The 24,055-nt window shown below is 42.2% G+C and overlaps 1 protein-coding gene across 1 annotated transcript in view; it reads left to right on the top strand.

Annotated features, from left to right (window-relative positions):
• The window catches only part of dipk1c (divergent protein kinase domain 1C), a 35,977-nt gene that overhangs the window by 7,076 nt on the left and 4,846 nt on the right, over nt 1-24,055 (top strand). Inside the window, exons 3-7 of the mRNA XM_030099043.1 lie at nt 20,923-21,126; nt 21,199-21,252; nt 21,322-21,500; nt 22,372-22,693; nt 22,879-23,043. Coding sequence (XP_029954903.1) covers nt 20,923-21,126; nt 21,199-21,252; nt 21,322-21,500; nt 22,372-22,693; nt 22,879-23,043 — 924 coding nt within the window. The remainder of the gene's footprint in view (nt 1-20,922; nt 21,127-21,198; nt 21,253-21,321; nt 21,501-22,371; nt 22,694-22,878; nt 23,044-24,055) is intronic.

Consider the following 24,055-nt stretch of genomic DNA (forward strand, 5'->3'; position numbering starts at 1 on the left):
AGTCTCAATATTTACGGTCCGGAGGAGCATTTGTGTCACTCATCAGTCAGCCGTTTGCCGTAAACAGGCAGGTGGGTGGAGATAAAGAGCCGAGGGGAGTGGATGGCTTTAATGAGCTGCCGTCTTATCGCTGCAGATCTGCTACTGATGGGAAAGCCGTGACGATACGATCTGACTCTTCTCCTTTTAGTTCTCCTTGACTTTCTCTTTGATTTCAAGTTCATCTTCCACCTCGGTCAGGCCTCTAATCACTGCGACAATCAAACTGAAGCCCAAAGACCAATGTGAGGTTACTGCATGTCGTCTGTGGACATTCAGTGCAAACGGACATGGCCCGAGATCTGCATATGAGGCAGTGTTTGTGTACAATAAGTATCTTATCTGTGTAATTTGGTTTGTGACTAGAGCTATTTATGGTATTAATGGTCGTACATTTAACATCCTGTACTTTCTACATTGCATATCGTACATTTGGTCTTTCTTGGGATTGAGGATTGTTCTCCGATTTCATGAGTATGAAACCTTGAAAATATCTGTGATTATTAGATGCTTCCTTTGGCTCATGCATTCAGAAGATAGGAGTGACTTTTCTGCGTCGCAGCCTGATTGTCTGAACCATCAACTTGGTCAGGTCTACGAGATAATCTGATCGCAGCAGATCATCAAAGACACGCTAGCGTCACGTGAATGTGAGTGACCACAGGCTAACCAACTATTTCTGTTTATTAGGTCAATTCCAAAGAAAAATGTTGGTAGTTTTGACACTAATGGATAATAAACTAACACCAGCCACCTAGTTTAAGGTGCTCGACCTCCAGCCTACCACTGTATGGTTCAGCGTCTTACTCAAGAACACTTAGATTAATTTGATGCTCGGGATCGATCCTATGGTGTTGGACTGGAGGCTGACCTGATCCATACTTTAGCCCCTGAAGAGTCTTCAGATGTTCTGTTACTGTTGAAAATATGATAGCAAGGTCTGTAGGACTCTAAAAGCTTTTCTCCTCCTGTTCTCTCAACATTTGAGAAGAGAGCCATGAACGGTTTCACTGAAGTTCTGAGAGGAGGCCGTTCTCTTTCCCCGGAGCTGTGACGTCTCGCCCCCCCTCCTCGATGTGAAATCTCTCTCTGATCCGAAGTGGAAACTGATGAAATCCTAAATAAACCCCCTGATCCAAAGTCAACAAAGCGCTGCCTCCGTCATCCATCAGGCTGTTTGGAAATCCTGCTCTCAGATGTGGACTGAGGACAACTCCAGGTTTCAGCTTTCAGAAGCTCGTCTGTTTTTGCTAACATGCGACAGACGAAGCTTTACATTCAGGACGAGACGATGTTTACCAGTAAAAATGAGAAACTTTTGTTGTTTGTTTTTGGATGCTCATTTATAAATCAACACATTCACAGAATCTGAATACTGAACAATGTCCAAAAGCTCCTTTATCCATCTCTGTGTAAACAGGGAAAAGACAATTTTTATAAAACTCTGAGCCTGCACAAGTACTTACTATTTGTTCTAAACACGTGTGAGTAAATGAAGAATAACCACGGTGGATTCACAGTGTTTGTTAGAATTCAACCACTCTCCTCCAACAAAGCAAGTATTTACTACACCAAAAGAGATTAAATATTTAAATCATAAAGTTCCCTGTATACATGCATTCAAATAAAAGCATCAACTAATAGTCTGACATTGAAACAGAGACATGTTTAGCATTTCTGAATAAATGGTAATCACTTTCAAAAACAGGAACATCAAGATATGAAACTTTTCCAAAGCAAAAGTTTTAAAAAACTGATAACAAATTGAAAAATTTGACTTTTTTCACTGATCAGTTATGACAGTTTATCAGTTTCACTACTTCTGTTTTCCACAGTGGGAAAATTTATTACAGCAAATCTGATCCAATGAAGGTTAGCATGATTCAAATGAGCGCTAACATGATACAGAATGAACACATGAAGGAACTGGTTAACCAACAATGCATTTAGCAAATATTTATGCTAACTAGTGATGGCATTTCATGTCTTTGCTTAACTTGGGCTGTTTTAAATGACAGTTTCACACTGCTTAAGTACAGAATTAGTACTTAGCATGAGTGTAGCATTAGTGAAAGATAAAGAGTTAGGTCCATCTTTTTTGATGTTTTTGTATCATTTTCACCTGGTTAATCTGTCATTTAAAAAAAAAAATGCCTAAGAAAGTATTGGGATAAAAAACCAAAACATTTGGCACCTGTCTATCTTTAAGTCAATGGCTAACTTTTTATTTTTTCTTTAAACAGTGTGATTAGCCTTAGCCACGTAGCTGTTGCTGTTTTCTCCAACAGACGTGTCCTCATGTCACATTAGTGTTTTCCTCTTGTTCTCTGAATGACTGATGAGAAATCGTCCAGTTGTAGGTTTTTCCCTGCAGCTCTATGTACACGCTTTGTGCTGGGGGAAACTCTGTCTCTGCACGTCTGTAGCATTCCTCCAACTATTTATGTCCCCGTTGGCGTTTTCTGCCACCCGGCTCCTGACTGGACGCACTGCAGATTGCTTAGAATCAACATAAAGAAGTAAAAATGTGCTGCTAGATAAACATAAGATGATAGTTTAATTTCTTTAAGCAGATGTCAGTCTTAGCATCAGTCTAGTTTTAAGCTTAGCATGGTCCAAAATGTCCACGTCCAAAACTTCTGTCCATCCCTTCAGCCTAGGTTATTGGCTTTGACTTAAAGGTGCTGTAGGCAGGATTCAGCATCTCCGCCATCTTGCTTAGGGCGATTTGACCTATCTAAGATGGCGATTTGAAACCCAGCACAGCCAATTCTGTCCTGTTTTCTCTGAAATCACGCCCTTATGCAAGTTAAGCCCCTCCCACAAGAACGTGTGACGAACGCCCCTCGACCAATCACGGTTAGAGCCTCAGGGGCTCTTCTGACTGGTCAAAGATACCTGGAGCTGTTGAGATTCCTTTTCAGCTCAGAACAGAGACAGATGGAAACGCTGCGCCTTCGCAGTAGTGCAATTATACTATACTCCTAAAGGATTATCAATGGATACTCTAACATTTAATCCAAAGAAAACACAGAAAAATTAGCAATGACTAGCAAAATCCTGCCTACAGCACCTTTAAGACAAGCACTGTTGAACACAATATAGACTATTGTTTCCAGTTCTGTTTTTCATATTTGTTTGGGTGTGCGATGAAGCTCAGAGCTGCATAAAATCCGTTCACCCACTCTCCGAGTGTCAGGATGTCTTCGGTTCAGTGCAGCTGCTGCTAAATGCTACAAACACTTCAGTGCTGAAGAAAAGCCGAGTGTGATGCTCACCGTTTCGCACCACAGATGGTCGGATAAACAAGAAGCAGCTGGAGAAGGAACACTAACACACTGAAATCTGAGCTCTGGGAGCGCGAACGTCCTGTCAGCTGGATGCTTCAGGTGTTGTTGCATTATCTTTGCACTCGTTTTAAACATCTTGGGGTTTTATTTCACCTTTTTTTTTAGATCGTGTGTGTTTTAGTATTCTTGGGCGAGCTCCAGACTTGATTATAGACTAATTTCCAGTTAGCTTTAAACTTGGGGCTATTTTTGGGCTCCATTTCAACAAACTTCATGCTGGCTTTACGGCAGATGTTGGCAGGTCTGGACCTAATGTCAGATAATTATTCAAATTTTTACTGATTTCTGTGTGGTTTCAGGTTTGATTTCAAACCAGTTTTATAGCTTCGCTGATTTTAAGATTTAGTTTAAGTGTCGTTTGAAAGCAGTTCACAGGCCACATTCTTGAACAGACCAGCTTTGTGAATGATTTTGGACCAGTTCGCGGCTTAATATGAACTGGATTCACGGTAATTGCTCAGTTTTATGCCAGCTTTGGATTGCTTTTAGGTCAGCTTAGGGTTTGGTTTCGACAAGCTTTATGACAAGAGATTGAACTCAGAGTAGTTTCAGGTTTGATTGTGGATGAGTGTCAAGTTGCTATTGGACCGCTTTGTGCTAGTCTTCATGTTAGCTTGACTTGAGGCCAACTTTAGATTGGTTTTGGATTAGTTTATGCTAAAAGTGGCTTTGTGACAGCTTCAGATTTTTCTGAGGCCTTCTGGGGGATTTACGCTTCATACACAACCTGCTGTTTGATTCTGCTTCCTTCAGTCTGATTCTCAGACTCGCTGACTCCAGGTGTGTCAATCTTCTGTCGTTAGCTCAGGTAAAAACTGTCTTTCCATCCAGGTGATTTACAGCCACAGGTGTGACTGCTGTCAGTTTGTTTGTTTCGACTGTGATGAACGAGTCTGAAGATCCATCTCTTAAATCTCAGAACTTGTTTCCGTCTGGCTGTAAGTCAGAAACAGAAACAGAAAAACTCAGCTAAAAGTGAACCAACAGTGAAACAAGAACCACTGGTGAATGTAGAAAAGTCTCTGTTTGGTTCATTAAAAATAGAAGTGATCATTGGTTGCTAATAAGATGTCAGTCTGACTTTTAAAGACTCTCATTGGGAAATAATGTTGGAAAGATAGAAGGTCTGAAGGTTTTCTACATGTTTCTACAAGCTGGAGATTTAGTCAAACCACAGGCTGGGACAACAAATCCATCACAAACTGATGAGCTGTTTACAGAATCATACCGGAGTCCCTCAACGCCGCCTGAAGGGGCTTTTCACTGACAAACATGATGCTGAAATCTTCTCCCATAAATCTAAACCAATTGGTATTCACACAGTATCTGCTGGAGCTGCAGGCTCTCTGAAAAAAACCCGACAAGGGGCAGTTTGACTCGTACGAGACCCGGAGAGGCGAAATGGAGACGCATTATGTTTTATGGTCTGACACTTCTTACCCTGAGGGACTCCGTAACACCGCCAGCTTACGTCTGCTGCTGCCAGATCCCTCAAACTTTCAGAGTCTGTGAAGTTCATTATTGAAAATAGATGCAGCTATTGTTTTAACAAGAACGTTCCCAGCTGTTTTTTCTTTTTAACCCTCCCGAGGTTGCCTCGGCACCTGGAGGGATTAAAAAAAAAAAAAAAAAAAAAGACCATTCCATTTGTGCAAAGGCGGAGATGAACAATTAGGCTTGTCACGATAGTCAATAAATCAATTAATCGCATGATATAAAAAAAATGAGGTCGGTACGTTTGCCAGGTGTGATAAATTTACATTTTCCAAAGACACTAGAAACGTCTCATACTGACTCCTTTCGGCTCTGTAGCGTAATGAGGAGTGAACCCTCCTGTCTGTCACTCCGTCTCAGTGCGAGGAGGAGGGGAACCCCAGCTGGGCCTGGCGACGCCGTGCATCACGGTCACTCGAGCGGCACATGAGGGCCGCAGCGTATGAGAGCCACGAGAGGAGGCGGGGAATTGTTTAGAAGGAATATAACGCAATGGAATTGGTTTTGAAGCCGAACGCTACAGCAGATGTGTGGGAACACTTTGGATTCATACCAAATGACCGCGGCGAACCAAAGAACATAAATGAGCCGGTATGTCGCATTCGCTCCAAAACAGTTCGTGTTAAATCTGGCAACGCTCCGAACATTCAACTCCATCTTAAACGCAGTCACCCGTTGCAATTTGCCCAGCTAGGAAAAAAAAAAACGTCTGCGAAAGAATCAGAGGGCCCGTCAACGTCTTCCCGACAGTCAACCATCACTGGTGCATTTATGAAACAAACGAAATTTAAACGTGACAGCGATAAATGGTGCGCTCTTACAGACAGCGCTGTTCGCTACATCGCAAAAGAGATGCAGCCATTTAACACGGTCGAAACACCAACATTTAGACAAATGCTGCAAACATTTGACAAGCAATACGAATTGCCTGGGAAAACTTACGTGTCCCAAACGGCAATTCCACAACTTTACAACAACGTAAAAGAAGATATAATGAAGGAGATAAAGAACATTCCATTTTACTCTGCCACTACCGACATGTGGTCAAGCTCAAACATGACCCCTTATATGAGCTTGACCATACACTGTCATAACTGATGACTGGACCCTGCTCTCCAAGTGTTTAGAGACCAGATATGTTCCTGATAACCATACTGCTGACATCCTTGGAGAAACCTTGAAGTCCGCTTTAGCAGACTGGGGACTAGATTATCACAAAATTGTCTGCAAAACTACAGACATTGTTGCTGCTGTACAGAACCTGGGCCGGCCATGGCTCAATTGTTTTGGCCACAACCTCCATCTTGCAGTGTCCCATGGGCTGGACAGCGACGAAGATCGAACAACACGTGCCATGGGACTCTGTAAAAGTTTGGTCAACACATTCAACCTGAGCTGGATTAAAAGGAGAGATCTCAGGAAGGCGCAGTGTGAGGCGAATCCTCCCCAACACAGTCTAATACTGGTGAGTAAATTGTGTTTAATTTATCATTGATATAATCAGAATCTAATTGACACTGTAGTGACTTTGTATGTATATATATTTTGCTATATATATTTGTGAAATGTATAGCCTAAAATAACAAACAAATATATTCAAATGTGTAATGATGATAAGTAATGGAAATGTAAAAAGCTGTATTTTAGAATGTCAACGTAGACTAACTAACAAACCATATTATCTTTCCTACAGGATGTTGCCACACGATGGGTCACTAAGCAGAAGATGGTGGAGAGGGTGCTGGAGCAACTCCCAGCCATAAGACATGCCCTGATTCAAGACAGAAAACACAGCCACCTCAACCCCACCTGGCAGGATGTTTCTGTGCTGGAGTCCATCAACGCGGCAATGAAACCACTTTCGGACTTCACAGATGTGCTCTCGGGGGAAAAGTACGTCACAGTGTCCTCAGTTAAACCTGTGCTTGAACTGATTAATAATAATAATAATACATTTTATTTGTAATGCGCTTTACATTTCAAAAGAAATCTCAAAGTGCTGCAGAACAAGATTAAAAACAATTCTCAAGGCAGAAGTACAAAGATCAGAAAAAAAAAAAATTAAACGTAACATATTAAACATATTAAAACTTCAAGTCACTATGATGGAGAAGACAGTGGATCTAATAGATTAAAGGTGACCTTCTCTCTCCTGGCCCTGACGACACTGCACTGACCACCAGTATTAAGCAAAACATCAGCAGGGTACTGACTGAAAAATACAGCTCATCTGCAATCCAAGACCTCCTGAGAAAGGCTACTATCTTGGATCCAAGGTATCGTGGCAGCATGGAGGAAGCAGATGCATTTGATGACGTCAAACATCAGCTTGTGCAGGAGCTACTGGACTTAAAAGAGCCAGAAGGAAGTGGAGAAGGTGCCAATGGTGAGAGCTTCAGCAAAACTGCTGAAGGAAATGAAGAACCTCCTGCTGCCGTGCCCACCAAGAACAAGAGGCTGAGTGATCTTCTTCAAAACGGAAGAGCCAATCTCTCAACTCAGGCACAGGCTGCGGTTCCAAAAAGAGTGCAGGCTGATGCCAAATTGACCAAGTTCCTCCAAGAAGATGCACTTGATGCATCTTGTGATCCCTTGCTGTGGTGGCGTGACAATCAAAGAAGATATCCTTTGATGGCTAAGTTGGCCCAAAAATACATGTGCATTTGTCCAACAAGCACCAGCTCAGAAAGAATGTTTAGCACAGCTGGCAACGTTACTACTCCAGAAAGATCCTGCTTTAAGCCACAGAAGGTCAACATGCTGGTCTTTCTTGCACGAAATCTCCCAAACTAAATTAGTTAAAAATTTGCATATTACCTGTTTAGGCAGCTGCTTTGAATTTGTTGTAGTTTGCTTGTACTTTTTGTTTAAAAAGGTCCTAATTACATTTGAAGTAGGATTTTTGAGTTTTCTTAAGCTGTAAGCCATAATCAGCAATATTAAAATAATAAAAGGCTTGAAATATCTCAGTTGATTTGTAATGAATCCAGAATGTATGACATTTTTGTTTTTTTAATTGCATTTCAGAAAATAAAGAACTTTATCACAATATTCTAATTTTCTGAGACAGTCCTGTATATTCCTTTTGGTTGTGTGTGTGATTTTTATTCAAGTGCATTTTTTGTTAACAAAGGTCATAACTTGATGAGCAGTTTTGCCTGTTAAATATCTAATGTCTGAGCCTAATGTTTAATATACAAACAAAAAGTAAATTTTGTTTACGGACACTTTATACTTTATTTATTGTTTCAGTTGTGTGTGATTTATATTCAGGTGAAGTTATTGTTAACAGAGAGTGACAGTCTATTTTATTTTCATTGTTTTTGGTTGTTTTGATTATTTATTTTGAATATTTACAAAGGCTTGTTTCATAATACAATTCCAGTTTTAAACATTCTCAGGAGATAAAAGTTTGTATGTCTTTAAAAGGGTGTACTTGTATTATTTGACCATTGTTACATTAATTAAAAAATTGCAAAAAAAAATGGCAATATTATCATTTATCGCAATAAATTCTGGGACAATTAATCGTCCAGCAAAATTTGTTATCGTGATAGGCCTATGAACAATGAGTCTATTGAATAACATTTACTTTTTCCAAAAGATCAGAGGCCCTAGGATTGAACTCTGAGGCACACCACAAGGTTCTAAATCAAAGTATTTCCAAACATTTTTTGATTTGAAGCTGCTCACACTGAATTTATTAAATGTTGTGGAGTGTCTCTCTCATCTCTTTTACAGGAAAGCCAAACACTATGGACACTTTCAGTAACTACTTTTCAAATTAAAAACAATAGGTACTTCTGCAAGGTCAGTTTTTTTATGCGAAATGCTAGTTTATCCTCTGGATGGTGTTTGAGTGGGGCTGTAATAATGAATAAAGTATACCTGCAAAAAAAACAACAACCTGGGATTTAAAAATGATTTCAATCGTAATAATAACATCACTAAAACATTAGATGACCTAGGATTGAACCCTGAGGTACACCACAGGGTCCTGTTGCCAAGTGGTTATAAAATGTTCCCAAAGATTTGTACCTACAAAAAAATGACTGTCACTGACACATCAGTCATCGTGTAAAAGTAATAAGTTAATAATTTTACATAATATCTTGCTTTTTAATGCTGATTAAAAAGACGTGTGAGCTAAATCTATGCTTGAGCCTTCACAATCTTCTGTGTGGGTTTGTGTACACATCCTCTGAGTACCTGTGAAACCAACCTGACAGCGTCTGACACGTTAATGCCTTCTATCATGTAAACCTGCAGCCAAGATGACAGATGGAGTGTCAGATGAGTGAAGGAACAACTCGGAGTGAACGTATGAATTGCAGCCAGGATAAATTTACGCGGGCTGTTTTCACTGACATTGCATTACTAATCCTACAGAGAGCAGAGAACTCTGAAGCACGTTTTCAGGTTGGACCGTTGTGTCACTTGATACCATTTCTGAAGCAAACACACAGAAAATACTCAGAATAATAGGAAAAACTAAGATTTTAGTGCCACTTTGCTAATTCCATAAGTTAACATTTCACCATAAATGAAATGTTTACTTATGTAATGGGTTGCTGTGAAGCTGCTGTCTCTCTCTATTCTGCTCACTAGTAGCTTTAGCATTAGCCAGGCCCTTGAAATATGTGAACATAGAAACACAGGGACATATAAGACATACATAAGTAGACATAGACCTATACCTCAAGACACACAGACATAGGTAGGGGGTGCACACACATGGGGAGAACATGCAAACCACATACAGAAAGAGCTTTAAGATTCAAGATTCTTTATTTGTAAAATACGTGTTCAACACACGGTCGACAGTGCAATGAAATGCTTTGGATCATAGAACTGTTGACTCACTGAGAGTAAGTACTAATAACAGGACAGGCCAAAAATGCAAGAGAAATAAAGTAAACAAAGTAAACAATATAATAGCTTATATATAGCATATATATATATATATGTATATAGCACAGTGGTTTTCAAAGTGTGAGGCGCGCCTCCCCTGGGGGGCACCATAGGGAGTACAGGAGTGGACTGGGAACACAGCCCTGGGGTGTCCCAGTGCTGAGGATGAGTGTGGAGGAGAGATGACTGCCGATTCTCACCGCCTGTGGTCTGTTGGTGAGGAAGTCTCACATCCAGCAGCAGATGGATTTCTCCAGGCCTAGGGCGGTGAGCTTGGTGACCAGTCTGGAGGGGATAACAGTGTTGAATGCCGAGCTGTAGTCAGTGAAGAGCATTCTCACATAGGTGTTTTTCCTTTCCAGGTGGCTGAGGGAGGTGTGAACTGCTAGAGCAATGGCGTCGTCTGTAGACCTCTTTGCTCTATACTCAAACTGCTTGGGGTCCAGGATGTCAGGAAGGGAGCTACAGATGTGTCTCTTAATTATTCGTTCAAAGCACTTTATGACAGATGTCAGTGCTATGGGCTGGTCGTCATCAGGACAGGACGCTGTGGGGGCCTTTAGGATGGGAACGATGATGGAGGTCTTGAAGTTGGTGGGCACGATGGACTGGCTCAGTGACAGGTTGAAGATGTCGGTAAACACCCCAGTGAGTTGGTCAGCACAAGCTCTCAGCACCCGATCGGGGATGCCGTCGGGCCCTGGTGCTTTGTGGGAGTTTACTCTCTTGAACATCCGCCTCACTGCATGTGTGTCGATAGGAAGTTTAGCATCCTCACTGTCCATGTGTGGTCTGGTGACAGGCTTGGTGTTGTCCGCATTAAACCAGGCATAGAAGGCGTGGAGCTCGTCTGGAAATGATGCGCTTGACAGTTCCACTGGCCTGTTCCTGCCCCTTGTAGTAGTACAGTGTAGTCCATGCCACACACGTCTTGGGTCGTGGCTCTGCTGGGTAGATTCCACTTTCTCCCTGTATTGCCTTTTGGAAATCCTGATGGTCCGTCTGAGGTCATACTTGGCTGCTTTGTAGGCCTCAGGGTCTCCTGAGTTGGAGGCAATGGTGCGAGCCTTGAGTTTAGCTTGCACCTTCGGTCCAGCCCAGGGTTTCTGGTTGTGATACGTGCAGATGGTGGTTTTGGGCGCTGTGTCATCAATGCACTTCCCGATGTAGCCTATGACAGAGTCTGTGTTTGCGTCAGTGTCACCACCCGCTGCATCTGCAAACATTTGCCAATCTGTTGTTTCAAAGCAGTCCTGTAGCACCTCATCAGTTGTTCCGTTTCATTTGTAAATCTGCATATGAGCCGGTTTTTCCTGTTTGAGCCTTTGTTTGTATGCAGGCAGAAGGAGAACGGCACTGTGGTCAGATTTATCAAAGGCTGGATGGAGGAGGGGTTTATAGCCATCTTTGAATGGAGTGTAGCAATGATCAAGAGTCTGTTCCCCCGTGGTGGGAAGAGATATGTGCTGGCTGTATTTTGGTAGGACTGTTTTCCTGTAGCCATATTGAAATCCCTCAAAACAAAGGCATCAGGATGCAAATTTTCAAGTCCACTTATGATCCCATACAAATGTTCTAGGGATGGTGGGACTGCAGTAAGTTTTCAAGATACGTGCATCTGTTGCCCACATAGTGTTAACAATAAAGCACACACCTCCACCACACAACTTCCCTGAGTCCTCAGTTCTGTCCTGCCAGTAGATGGTAAAATTGTCCGGTGTGATGGTGCAGTCGAAGATGGAAGCGTCCAGCCATGTCTCCATGACGGCGTAAACACAACAGTTCCTCGTGTCCTGCTCGTAATAAATCCGTGCGTGCAGCTCATCCAGTTTATTCCTCAAAGACTGAACGTTTGCAAGCAGGATGGTGGGAGGAGTAGGTCTGTTGTGTCTCTGACGGGTCCGGCACAACATGCCGGCTTGCTTTCCCCTCCGTGTTTTCTTCTTACGACGCCGGCATGAGGAACAGAGGATCCACGCTAGAGCGTCTGCCGTAGAGTCCTCAAAGATCGGCGCAATGTCCACACTAAGAGACGAGTGTAACTCCAACAGTGTGCTGCGATCATACTTGTAGCGTGGAAGTGCAGTGCAAGTGCAAAAAGTGAAAAAACTAACTGTAAATAACATAAATAAGAGTGAGTCGGCTCGGACCTACGATCAGTGTGTCCATTGTTCGACGCATTCTGATGATGTCACACACAGCCGTCAGAGCCGTGCAGTGGTCTGACTCCTCTGTCGCCCTGTATTTGAACCCGCCATCTTGGATCAGTCCCCACTTCTCCGCCAGTGTACTCATTTCCATTTAAAGGTCTTCGTGCAATCAAATTTGGTGAGTTTACGACAAATTTTCACCTGGTTTGGTTTGTTACAAACAGGTAACTTGTACTTATGATCCAGGATGTACCACGAGGTACCGGTGAGTGTGTGTGTTTTCTCGAACCTGTCAGAGTTGAGCCGTGGAGATTAAAACCTGAAACGGCATCCGGAGGCGGATGGACAGATGGCTGAATGTGTGGTAATGAGCAGGTAACACGTCCGTCTACAGCCCAAGGCGCTCGCTGCCTCGTCTTTCATCACCACAAGTCAGCCACTGTCCCAGCTCGCCTCCTTCATGGAAACTATCTCCAGAGAAAAAAAACCCAATAACTCTCCTGCAAATGCTAAAGCTAAGAGAAAGCTGTGCACCTCTCAAGCTGGCCTCCCTTTGTCTCCTGAGCATCAGTTAGCATTAGCATCTGTTTTCATCTCACCCCAAAAAATGATTTTACCTCATGTTGATGCTAAACGTTAGGTCCTAAGCAACACACAGAGAGGAGACAGCAGCTCTGCAACCGTTCTCACTGAGAGAAGTGAATAGAGCAAAATATTTAATAAGCATCAGAATACATAAGTTTTCATTTGAGAAAAAAGGCTCTGAATAATAGTAATGTTAAAGCTAAATGTTACTTAATAAACCACTTTTGCTTCTAAGTATCTGCAAAATCATAGAAAATAATCGTCAGCTGTTTGCTTAACCTTAAAATATTAACAGTCTGAAAATTTTTAAATAAAAGTTTTAGCTTCCACTTTGTTGGTTTTGCACTTTCTAGGTGTTGGTGGGATGTGTTGTGCAACGGCAACTCACGATCGTGGTTATCAGGAGACGTCACTGCCGTGTCTCCATCTGTATTCAGCCGCTTGGACCCGGGGAACAGAAGGTCAGGGGGGGGGTACAGATAACACAGAGCAGAGCCGCATACCAACGAGGGGGCAGCAGGGCCGCCCCATCCTGAGAGCAGCCCGCTACGGCCGAGCCACGAAGACAGCGTCCTCGCTAACGAGTGCTGTGATCCGCAGCTTCAAAGCGAAACCAGAGAAAATAGCTGCTGTGCTTTAGATGTTTCTCTGATTACCGATCCTGGACCTCAAATGAGACGAAACACTGCAAAAAGACACACATTCACAAACCCTCAAACTGAAAAATTAAGTAATGATAGATAATAAACCACAAATAAACACTGAAGAGGTCGAACAGCTTGTTTTTCTGTCTTTTCTGATTGTAGAATACAGCTAAAATCATCAGTGTCACTTTGTAGGGTCTCAATATTTATCTTGTTTGAGCTGTCCCTGTTATCTCCAAAAAAGTTGGAAAGACTTGCAGCCAAAAATAGAAACATTAATATCAGTCTCAGTGCTTACATCTCAGAAGTTTCCTGCATTTCCTCATTGCTGATTCTTTTACAAAACATTAAAAAAAAGTCAATGGCTCTCCTCCTCATATAGAAAAGTTGTGAAGACAAGTCGACATAACATAAGACGTAAAGTAACGAGTAATATCAGCCTCAATACTGATATCTCAGATGTTTTTGAGAAGAATATTTTTCTGAAATCAGCTAATCTAAAGCTAATCTAGTTCACTTCTCTTTTTTCTATCTTGAGGAAAGTTGTGAACTCTTAAATCTCTGAGTGAGTTAAATTCACCTTGAAACTGGTTGCATGACTCAGTCTGATTGCTGCTGTGTTTCTTAAATGTTGTTGAAGTAAGCTAACCTGACGGACACTTCTGGCCCAGTTACGGCACGTTTCAAGTGAAAATGTACAATTTTTTTTCGTTTCAGAACAGATTTGCGTTTACACAGCATGTTTTGAAAACTGTCTGCTTCCACGGAAATGACAGAAATGCTGAGAACTGTGTAGGTACCTTGCCAGGCCACTAGTGGGTGGCTGTTTGTTTGTTTTCTTGATTGAGATCACACACGTGTTCAGAGAACAATCCGTTATAAGCCTTAACAATGGCGACGACGCAGACGTTCATACAGACAGACGATGAAGCTGGATTGTTATTCCGGGTGATTCTCCTCTGTATATCTGTAGAAAAGCTGTGGACACATTAAGGCTAAGTTTGGAGGCATTACAAAACTACTGAAGGTTTTCATCGACTGACTTGAGAAACACAGCAGAAGGTAAAATATTGTTTTTACATGTGAAAACAGGGGATCAAACAGGATTACAGAGCGGTTATGCTGCATGCTGTGGCAGAGGCGCTCGCTCTCCTCAGAATGGCTCTTCTGTTGCGGCTGTGTGGGAGTCAGCGTGGAGGAAATCAGCATGCGGCTCGCCGCCTCTCGCATCCAAACATCACAAAGCCGGCGAGCTCCGATCGCTTCGGCGTGTGGAGCGGCGACACGGCTCGTCACACCTCCAACAGGCTGCAGCAGCGCGAGCGACAGCACTGACAGGACTGAATGCTAACGTGACCGCAGCACCGTGAAAACAGCTGAGAAGAATCTGCTACAGAAAAATGAGGATTGAAATCTTTCTCTTATAAATACAAAGATTTCAAATCAACCTAGAGTAAACTCAAAATTACAACTCAAAATTAAGAACTCAGCGTTTATTCTTTAATCATAATTGTAGTTTTAAGCTTTCTGAATATGTTTTTAAAAAGTAAATTTTATAAAAAATTTACTATTTTATTGCACACATTAAAAATACTCTTTTTTATATGTAATGCTTCTTTTTAAAATGGAATTTTACTGTAAAAAAACTGATAATCACAGTCATGTCTCAACATCTGCAACCCAACGAAACTTTAATTTCCTGGAAATCCGAGAGGGTTTTTTTCTTTTTGTCTGAATAACCTGGTGTCAGATTTGTGATTTACAGAAACTAAAAAGAGTGTCTGTCTCCTGCAGCGACTCGCCCGACAACAACCAAACCTGAGAGGAACAAAAGTGCAGGAAGCCTCAAGTCTGTGCAGGTCCGGCCGGCTGGCAGAAAAACTTAAAAGAAAAGCTGCAAAAAAATGTTTTAATCGCAGCCAAATGGAGAAACCCTCCGCAACCTTTAGTTCAATGTGACAAAGTTCATGAAGCAGGTTTAAACCAAAAAAAAAAAAAAAAAGATTTGATTCCAGTAGGATCAGACTTGGATCAGTGGATCAGACTTGATCTAAGCAGGTCCTAGACCAGAGCTGAACCTGTTTCAGGTCGATGTGGTGTAGATTTGGAGCGAGTCTGGATTGGTTTTCAGTCTAGAATTGAACTGGTTTGGATTAGATTTTGATTTTGGACCAAATTTTGACGGAAATTGTAGCAGTCAGACGACAATGGGACCAGTTCTGAACTAACTCTGGATTTGATGCTGGACTGGCCGTTCTGGTTTTGGACTGGCTGGAGACTTTTAGAGTGGAACTAAGTTTTGGAGGATACTTTGGAATCGAACACATTGGCTTTGGACTCAATCACACGGAAGAGCAACATGTTGTAGAACAAAGTTCAGACTAGATGTGGACCAGATTCATTTACCAGAACTGGCCTTGTTATGGTGCAGATTTGGAAAATGTTTGGATGAGAATTGTTCTGGTTTGGACTCAGTTTCAGACTTCATACAGACTGATATTGAACTGGTCTCAGAGGAGCATTGGACTGGTTTTGGTCTGGAAATGAACCTGTTTGGGATTCACTCTATTTTATTGGCCTTTTAAACTGGACTGAATGGATTAAATTTCAGGTTATTTTTGGATTGGTGTTACACTGGACTGTACTAGATTTGTTTTGGGGATGATTGTAGATGAGTATTACAGCCTTTTCGAGTCAACTTTTGGAATAGAACAGATTTGTTTTTAACTGGATTCCAGTTTAAGATGAACATGTTCCCGATCGACTCCAGGTTAGAACTGGATCTGTATGATCTGGACACTTAAAATGAAAATCAGCCAGGTTTGGACCCACACTATCTAATGACTGCTTTTGGAAGGGAACTTCGAAGAGAAGTTGAGATGATTTTCAATCAGGACCACAGACTTTTTGGTTTAGTTTCACAGATTTCAGAGCAGAATGAACTACGTAACAAAGAGACAGACGGTAAAATGTGTCTCATGGATGTTTTTTTATTGGCATTTCACAGCGCAGAGCTCGTAATGCAGCGTTTCAGTGGTTTTAAAGGCACCGTAGCGCAGTTTTCTGCAGCTGGGTTTGATTTTCCAGACGTCATTTGCGACTGTGGACGGTTCAGACGTGAGGACGAGGAGGCCGCGAGCAGCGCCGCGGTTGAACCGTGTGATTTGTGCGTTTGCGGTGCAGTTTTTACCTTCAGCTTCACGATGAGAGCCCGGACACCGCCGGGCGAGTCCCGACACGCCGGCTGACCGCAGGCGGCGGCGGGGGCGGCGGCGGGGGCGTTTGTTCCTCAGCATGACCGTGTGAGAGCTGGTCGTCACGCCTGGGCATGGATGATTTATCAGAGCGAGCAGGCAGCTGCAGGACTGACGAGCTGAACGTCTGCAAAGTGCAGCTCAGGCTGTGTGGAGGAAACAGCAGGAAAACTCTGAACTTTACTGCAAACTCACAGAGACTGAACACATGGAGACACAACGCTGCCCAGAATGAAGAGAACACAAAGACAAAGCATGTCAAATCAACAAAAAATGTGCAAAAGAACTACAAAGTGTTGAAAACAACCATAAAATGTGGACAGTTGAAAACTGCAAAACCACAAATGTTATGAAACAACTGAAACAATGCACAAGACAAGCACAAAATGGGCAAAACAACTGAAAAAAAAGGAAAACAACCACACAATTTGCAAAAACATCCATGAAATGTGCATAATAACTAAATAATGTGTAAAACAAAGAAAGTGTGCAACATAACTGTTTTCAGGACGTTTTGGAGCAGATTCACACAAACCAGCAGGTTCTTGTACAAAATTTCACTCGAACACTTGAAATTGACACACACTGATCCAGAGCAGTGTGGGCATGTGTGTGTGTGTGTGCGTGCGTGCATGACTGCCTGTTTGTGGGTGGTTGCTGTTTACTGGCCGCTGTGTTTAAAGCCCCATTAAGTCGACACCCATGAACAGCAGTCACCTGTTGGCTAACTGAGGCTAATCGCTGCCAACACACTCAGGGTGAACTCAGTGTGTGTGTGTGTGTGTGTGTTCATTAGCAGCATAACAGTGGTGTGTTGTACCCTGCAGCTGGGAGACCAGCCTACACTTCCAATGAACTGGCCTTGAGGTTAACTGTCCTCCCACGCCGTGTGTGTGTGTGTGTGTGCAGTCACACAGATGTGTAAATTCTTGTTTCCCCATGTGTGTTGGTGGATGTGTGTGTTTGCATGTCTCTCGGCTTCTGTATGTGTGCAAATATGCATGTGTGTAGGCGGTTGTGTGTGAGAGTGTGTGTGTGTGTGTGTGTGTGTGTGTGTGTGTGTGTGTGTGTGTGTGTGTGTGTGTGTGTGTGTGTGTGTGCATATGAAATTACACGCACGTGCTTCACACATCGATGAATACCGTCCATTCATCTCACACTTGGTCTGTAAGAAATCAGTGGATTGTTCTGCACGAGAAGCGTTGGAGGTGTAAACTCCCCCTGCAGGACGCCGCGTGCTACTTCAGCCACCATCTGACCTGCTGCCAAAAACGCCCAACACACACACACACACACACACACACACACACACACACATATACACACCATACTGACAGACAGCAGGAACTGTGAGGAAAGACGATCATTTCAGAGTCTCCTTTGACTTTCAGCACCTCCCCTCCCACTGCTGTTGAGTCTATCAACACACACACACACACACACACACACACACACACACACACACACACACACACACACACACACACACACACACACGGCTGCACAACCATTAGACCATCTAAATCAGAACTATTATGAACTTCATTCAAATGTGAACATAAATTGAAATATTGTGGTCATTTTTTGTTGTTGCAGCTTTTGTGTTCCCATTAATTTTTTTCTTCCCGTCTTCTCATCATCTGACCACTTCACTGCAATCGTAGCAGAACCTGACAAATCATGTTATGTAGTTTGCAACTGCATTAAACTGAGTTTGCTTTTGAATTCAAACTTTTTAAAATATATATCATTTTGCATTTTTGTTCATATTTTTTAAATCAATTTGCACTTTTTGAAGGTGCAAGTTATGTCATTTGCATCATTTTGGATAATTTTGCATTAAGTTGTAACTTTTACATAATTTTGCAGTCATGTTTTCACTCGTACACTGCATTTTTTGGAGTTGCACTCTAACATTTAACATTTTGTGTCTGTGTTGGAAGTTTTGTTGTGAAATTGCAGCTTTAATGTTCAAGTTGTTGTGCTGTAATTTTTTTTTGTCGCTTTTTCACTTGTGTTGTGGCTTTTGCATTTGGAACTGTTGTTGTTTGTGTGTTCATGGAGCAGTTTTGTGACTTTATAGCTATCGTAGATATTGTAGCTTGTATAGTTTATGTCGTGCTTTTAGCGTTCCTGATACACTTTGTTCCTGCTGCTTTTTTGAATTGTGCTGCAACTTTTGCATCCCTGTTCCAGCTTGTAAATCATTGTTTTTGTGTTGTGTTGACCCGTCACGGATGATTTTGTTAATAAAAATATTAGAGTTTTAGGCTGAGCAACAGAAGTTTTCCCTCCGTTAGCCTAACCAGGAACAAACTTCTAACGTCAAACTCAAAGACTCCGACGAGTTTATATTCTGAATTCAGACATTAATTGAACCCGAAAAATGTGAAACTAAAACCTTCGATGAAGCGGTCATCCATCAACACGATCCCCTCTGAAGTCTCGGCAGCTCGAGCCAAAACACAGACCACGAGAACATGTTGTTCGCATTTGAAGCTCCTTGTAATCGTCTCTGAACGCAGCGAGTCTTTATTGAAATCAGCTGCAGCTGACAGAAACAATCCTGAATGGGAGCATCAACGCGTATAGAGCATCTTAAACACAAAGAACAGCCACAACAAAACCACACAAACCTCCAACTTCTGACCAGAAACAGGGTCTGAAGATGAAGCTGTGAGGCTGATACGGTTCTCAGCAAAGTGATTAAAAGTCTGTTTTTAGTATCTATGCATAGCTATAACACAGAGTGTAAAATAACAGTAAAAAATCTCCAGAGCTAAATTGGGCAAAAATAGGTACAGATGGAAAACCAATAATCCATAAATGTATAAAAGAAACTCACAGAAAGGTGATGAAAAAATTTAAACAAAGATGTGTAGAAAACCAAAAAAGGGGTACAAAATAAAACACAATAGTTCGGAAAAAAAAAAACACACATACAGAAATGTGCAAAATAAAACTCTCAAAATGTAAAACAAAACCTCACAAAAATTTGAAAAAAAAATCCTCACACAGGTGCACAAAAGAACCAAAGTCAGCTTTAAAAAGGAAACGCTGTCTCAGCAGTCTTGGCCCATGAATTCTCCCGGTGTGGACGGCCCCATTGGTGGGGTTTCCCATGATGCTCAGTCCCATGCCATGGCATGGGACTCCCAAATGTATGTGACAAGAGTAGGAGTGTGTGTATGTGTGTGTGAATGTGTGTGAATGCACGTTCAAATTTATTGAAGGTGTGGCTGTTTTTTTTTCATTACACATTGATTTTTGTTTTATTATTTTAATATTGTGACACACTTTGAGTTGTATTTTTAATATGAAAGGAATGTTATAAATAAAGACTGATTTGATTTGAACTGAAGCTAAAACGTGTGAAAGCAGCTGACCGGTTAATGTGTGTGTGAGAGCAGCACATCCACATTACCTCTATTTTCAGCCTTCACCAAGCCGACAGAGAGACGATGAAACGATGAAGGACCGCTCGTCGTCACCCGCCCGTCCTCGGCTCTTATCGTCATCTCAATTAACCCGTCTGCACCTCCACCACCACCCCCCCCGTCTGCTGGATTTCCTCCTTCAATCAGGACTCATGTTACTTTCCAGCTAATAACCCAAAAACCTGCAGGGTCCACAGTCGCTGCAGCCTGTGGAGGTTTTTATCCACTTTCTACTCCGTTTACACGACAATGTTTTCAAATGAGAACACAACTTTCTTATAGTTGAGTCACTGTAACATCCTGGCTGTTAATACTCGCAGCTTTTTGGTTCTCTGCACACATAGGTCTGTAGTTTGATTATAACAACAACCAGCAGCACCAACCAGTGGCCTGGCATGCCGTTTCCTTGGAAACGGACATCATCTTCAAAACGTCGCAGTGAAAACATGAAACTTTTCTGAAACGAAAACGCAAAAATGTATGCGGATCTCACAAAGATTGCAACGACAGAACAAATTAGTATGAAAGTAATAAGTTGTTTCGCTGATGAAGGGTGACGTTCTTCCAGAGTTTTGAAGCGGTGCGAGGCGGCAGTGGAGTGCACAGCCGGAGCTGACCGGTCGCTGCGTTTCATCTCCCCACTGACGGATGTTTGTGTTGGAATGTGGACAATGTGAGGATTAGAGCACTAATCCCCCTCCAGAACAAGACTGATCCCTCACACCTGTGTGTGTGTGTGTGTGTGTGTGTGTGTGTGAGAGCACTCACTGTCCTCCAGGTTGTAACAGATTAGGAGAAAGACAAACCGTTTATAGAAGAGGATTATATCATGTAGGAATGTTGGAGATGGACGGGCGCAGGAGGAGGAGGGGGGCTTTCAGGGGGCTCAGGTGGTCAAATGAGGAAAAAAAATTGTTATGATTTTAGAAAAGTGACAAAAATAAAATGTTATTGTTTGTCCATGGGTTTTATCCCGTTACTGAACAGACCTGCACAAAGGAAGCAGCTCCCACCTCCCCCGGCTGGCGTCTCACGGCCTCTCCTCGCTGTCTCCTCAGTGTCTGGAGTTCGGCGAGGGTTCGGTGACGGGCGACATGTGCGAGGACCTGTGCGTGCTCGGCCTGGTCGAGTACAAGCGCTGCCTCTACTACGAGAACGGGAAGAAGGTGATCGAGGCCCGCTGGAGAGGGAACCCGGTCATCCTCAAGTCCAAGCTGGAGAACTTCTCGTCCTACGAGCCGCTGGGGATCCTGGACTACCAGGTGACCTCCTCGCTCTTCCTCTCTGACCCTCCACCGCTACAAACCTCTTAAAACGTCTCTTCTGCTTCACAGGACGCCGCCGACGAGCTCTCGCCTCTCGATGTGGTTTTCTACGCCACTCTCGAGGTAAGTCGAATGAATTCAGCCCTGATAAGTTCAAAAGAAGAAGCTTCTCATGCTCTCTTCTCACCTCAGGTACGAAACTCTCTGGGGTTAGCGGAGGAGGACGAGGACGAAGGAGGAGCAGGAAACAGCAGCGGCTCTCTGTCCAGGCTCTGGGGGAAGAAGCTGAAGAAGCGAGATAAGAGTTACTCCCGAGCAGAGCTGGCCTCGCTGTGGTCGCTGCTGCAGCAGGAGGAGTACACCTTCCTCCGGTAATCGCTTCTCCAAGACGGCCAGAAAGATGCTGCCCAAGCAGAGAATTTCAAACCTGCTGAGGAGTTTTAAACATCACTCAACGCCGTGATGGTTCAGACATTTACGTTAGCATCATCATGAAAAAAGCAATGTTAACATGAAGAGGAACAAGAAACAGGATACAAATAATGTCTTAATCTGGATATGAATTTAAAATCAGCTTTTATATTAATACAAAAACAGAAATCCAGTTGAAGTATCGTCGTTATGGTATCCATATGTATATTGCTACTAAAAATAAACATCTCGGATAAAATTACTCCTTTTTCAATGTTTGGGCATTAGAGAAGGCAGCTTCTATAGAAAATGAAAATGAAGGAAAAAAAATATTTCAAGAATGAGAAGAGATGATTTAGTTTAGTAATCTAGGTAGTTAAAATGACTATATGTTGCAAAAATTGGGAATAGGCAATTGTAGTGCAGCATTAAAGCTATAAAATGTATCAGACCGTTACTGAAATTAAGAATAAAATAGGGAAAAAAAAAATTCCAAGAGAAGGTCGATCACAAAGTCAAAGTTTCAGCGAGAAAACAGGAAATGTCTTATAATAAAGTCCAAAAGCTCAAAGCTGTGGGCCAAATGAGGAAATGTCACAAAACAAGATAACCGCTTTGAAAACAAGAAAAGTTTTCAGACTTAACGAACAAAGCCTTCTGATTGGACAAACTCACGCTTGTCTCTTTCTGACTGGACCAGGATGTCTTCCTATTGTCTATTGCAGGTAGTTTGGAGTTGTTTGTTGGGTTTTTCTTCTTCCATCTTTCTATCGTTCCGTCTCATCCCTGTTAACAAACCTGGCTGTGCTGACCTCTCCCTCCTCCCTCCAGAGTCCTGCAGGACCTCAGCACCCACGTGGCCAAGGTGCTGGGCTCCTGCGGTCACTTCTACGCGGTGGAGTACCTGTCGGCCGGCCACGCATGGGACCAGAACATCTTCTCCCTGGAGGAAGTGGCGGTTCCCAGGCTGCAGGATCAGGACCGGGGCCAGGCGGGATCGGGGGCCCACGGGAGATGGACCGCCCGGGAGATGGTGCACCGCATCGCACTCAGCTTCCTGGACATGGTCTGGCACTTCGATAACGACTTCACGCACAAGCTGCACCTGTGTGACATCAAGCCAGAGAACTTCGCCATCAGGAAGGACCTGACGGTGAGTTCTGGTCCATGTCCTCCGCTTCCTCCATGTCCATGTGTCAATATCCCATTACCCATCCACCCCACTATATTTGTCCATCCATCCATGTTAAATGGACAGTCCGGTGTTCTGATTTCTCCCCACAGAAACATTATGAAGTTAAAGGTATTTAAAGTTTCCTCTGCTCTGTCTTTGTGGAGGTGGTGGCCATCGATGTGGACATGGCCTTCTTCGAGCCCAAAATGAGAGACATCCTGGACCAGAACTGCAGCAGCGACGAGGACTGCAACTTCTTCGACTGCTCGTCCCGATGCGACCCCGAAACGCACCGCTGCAGCCCGAGACGCAGGAACTCCAACCTGCAGGTGATGGGGGGGGGAAGCCCCGGAGGGGGGACCCGGGGGCAAGAAGGGGGAGGAAGGAACCAGGAGATCGGGACAGAACAAAATGGCTTCTAATGGTTTCTACAGCTTTATTTTCAAGTGAATTTTGTAGCAACATTCAACTATAGATTTTTCTATTTAAGTAATAGTTATTGTATTTCAGTAATAATAATAATAATAATAATAATAATAATAATAATAATAATAATAAAAACGAAAAAGAAACTTTGTTTTTGAAGTCAGTGTGTGATGAGATTTTACTGCAACATTGTAGCTAAAAATCTAACAAGTGTTAAAGTTCAACAGTAACATGCATTAATAACAATTGTTTGCCTAAAACTTTTGCTTTATTTCAAACAAAAAATCTATTTAAAAATAATCTGATGAATCACAAAGTTTTAAAAGTTAAATAAAACTGTAAATTGAAATTTCAAATGTAGAAACCTTTTAAATATGACAATATCAATTCAGTTTTAATTACATTTAAATGAAAAGTAACTTTATAAAAAATAATTAAGAAAATAAAAAAAATGTTCACAGTTACAGGGAGAATAATTATGAAGAAACTAAAATTACAAATCTTTCTCTGACATTTATCATTAAAAAAATTAATTAAAGCTTATTGCTTTGCTTTAAATTACATTATAATATGTACTTAAAACTGGGCTGAAGAAAGCTGAAATAAATGTGCTTACTTCTATTACGTATTTACAGATGAAGTGGATTTTCTCTGCTTCCTGATTTCTGATGTACTTTCTTCAAATATACTTTTCATTTTAGTCTTTCTTGAATTATCTTTCTGTTTTTAATGATGAACTTCAGTTGTTTAAATTTCTATTCTAATTTTATTCACTAAAATGTGAAGAATTTCCAGCTGGGATTAAGAAAGTATTTTTGTCATTCACATATCATTCACAATATAGCGTACAGAATTTTAGATTTCTAAAATTGATGTAACTTAAAATTTGCTGTACTTGAAGGAAAAGCTTCAGCT

The sequence above is a fragment of the Salarias fasciatus genome, chromosome 9 (assembly GCF_902148845.1).
Source record: "Salarias fasciatus chromosome 9, fSalaFa1.1, whole genome shotgun sequence".
In the NCBI taxonomy this organism is placed as follows: domain Eukaryota; kingdom Metazoa; phylum Chordata; class Actinopteri; order Blenniiformes; family Blenniidae; genus Salarias; species Salarias fasciatus.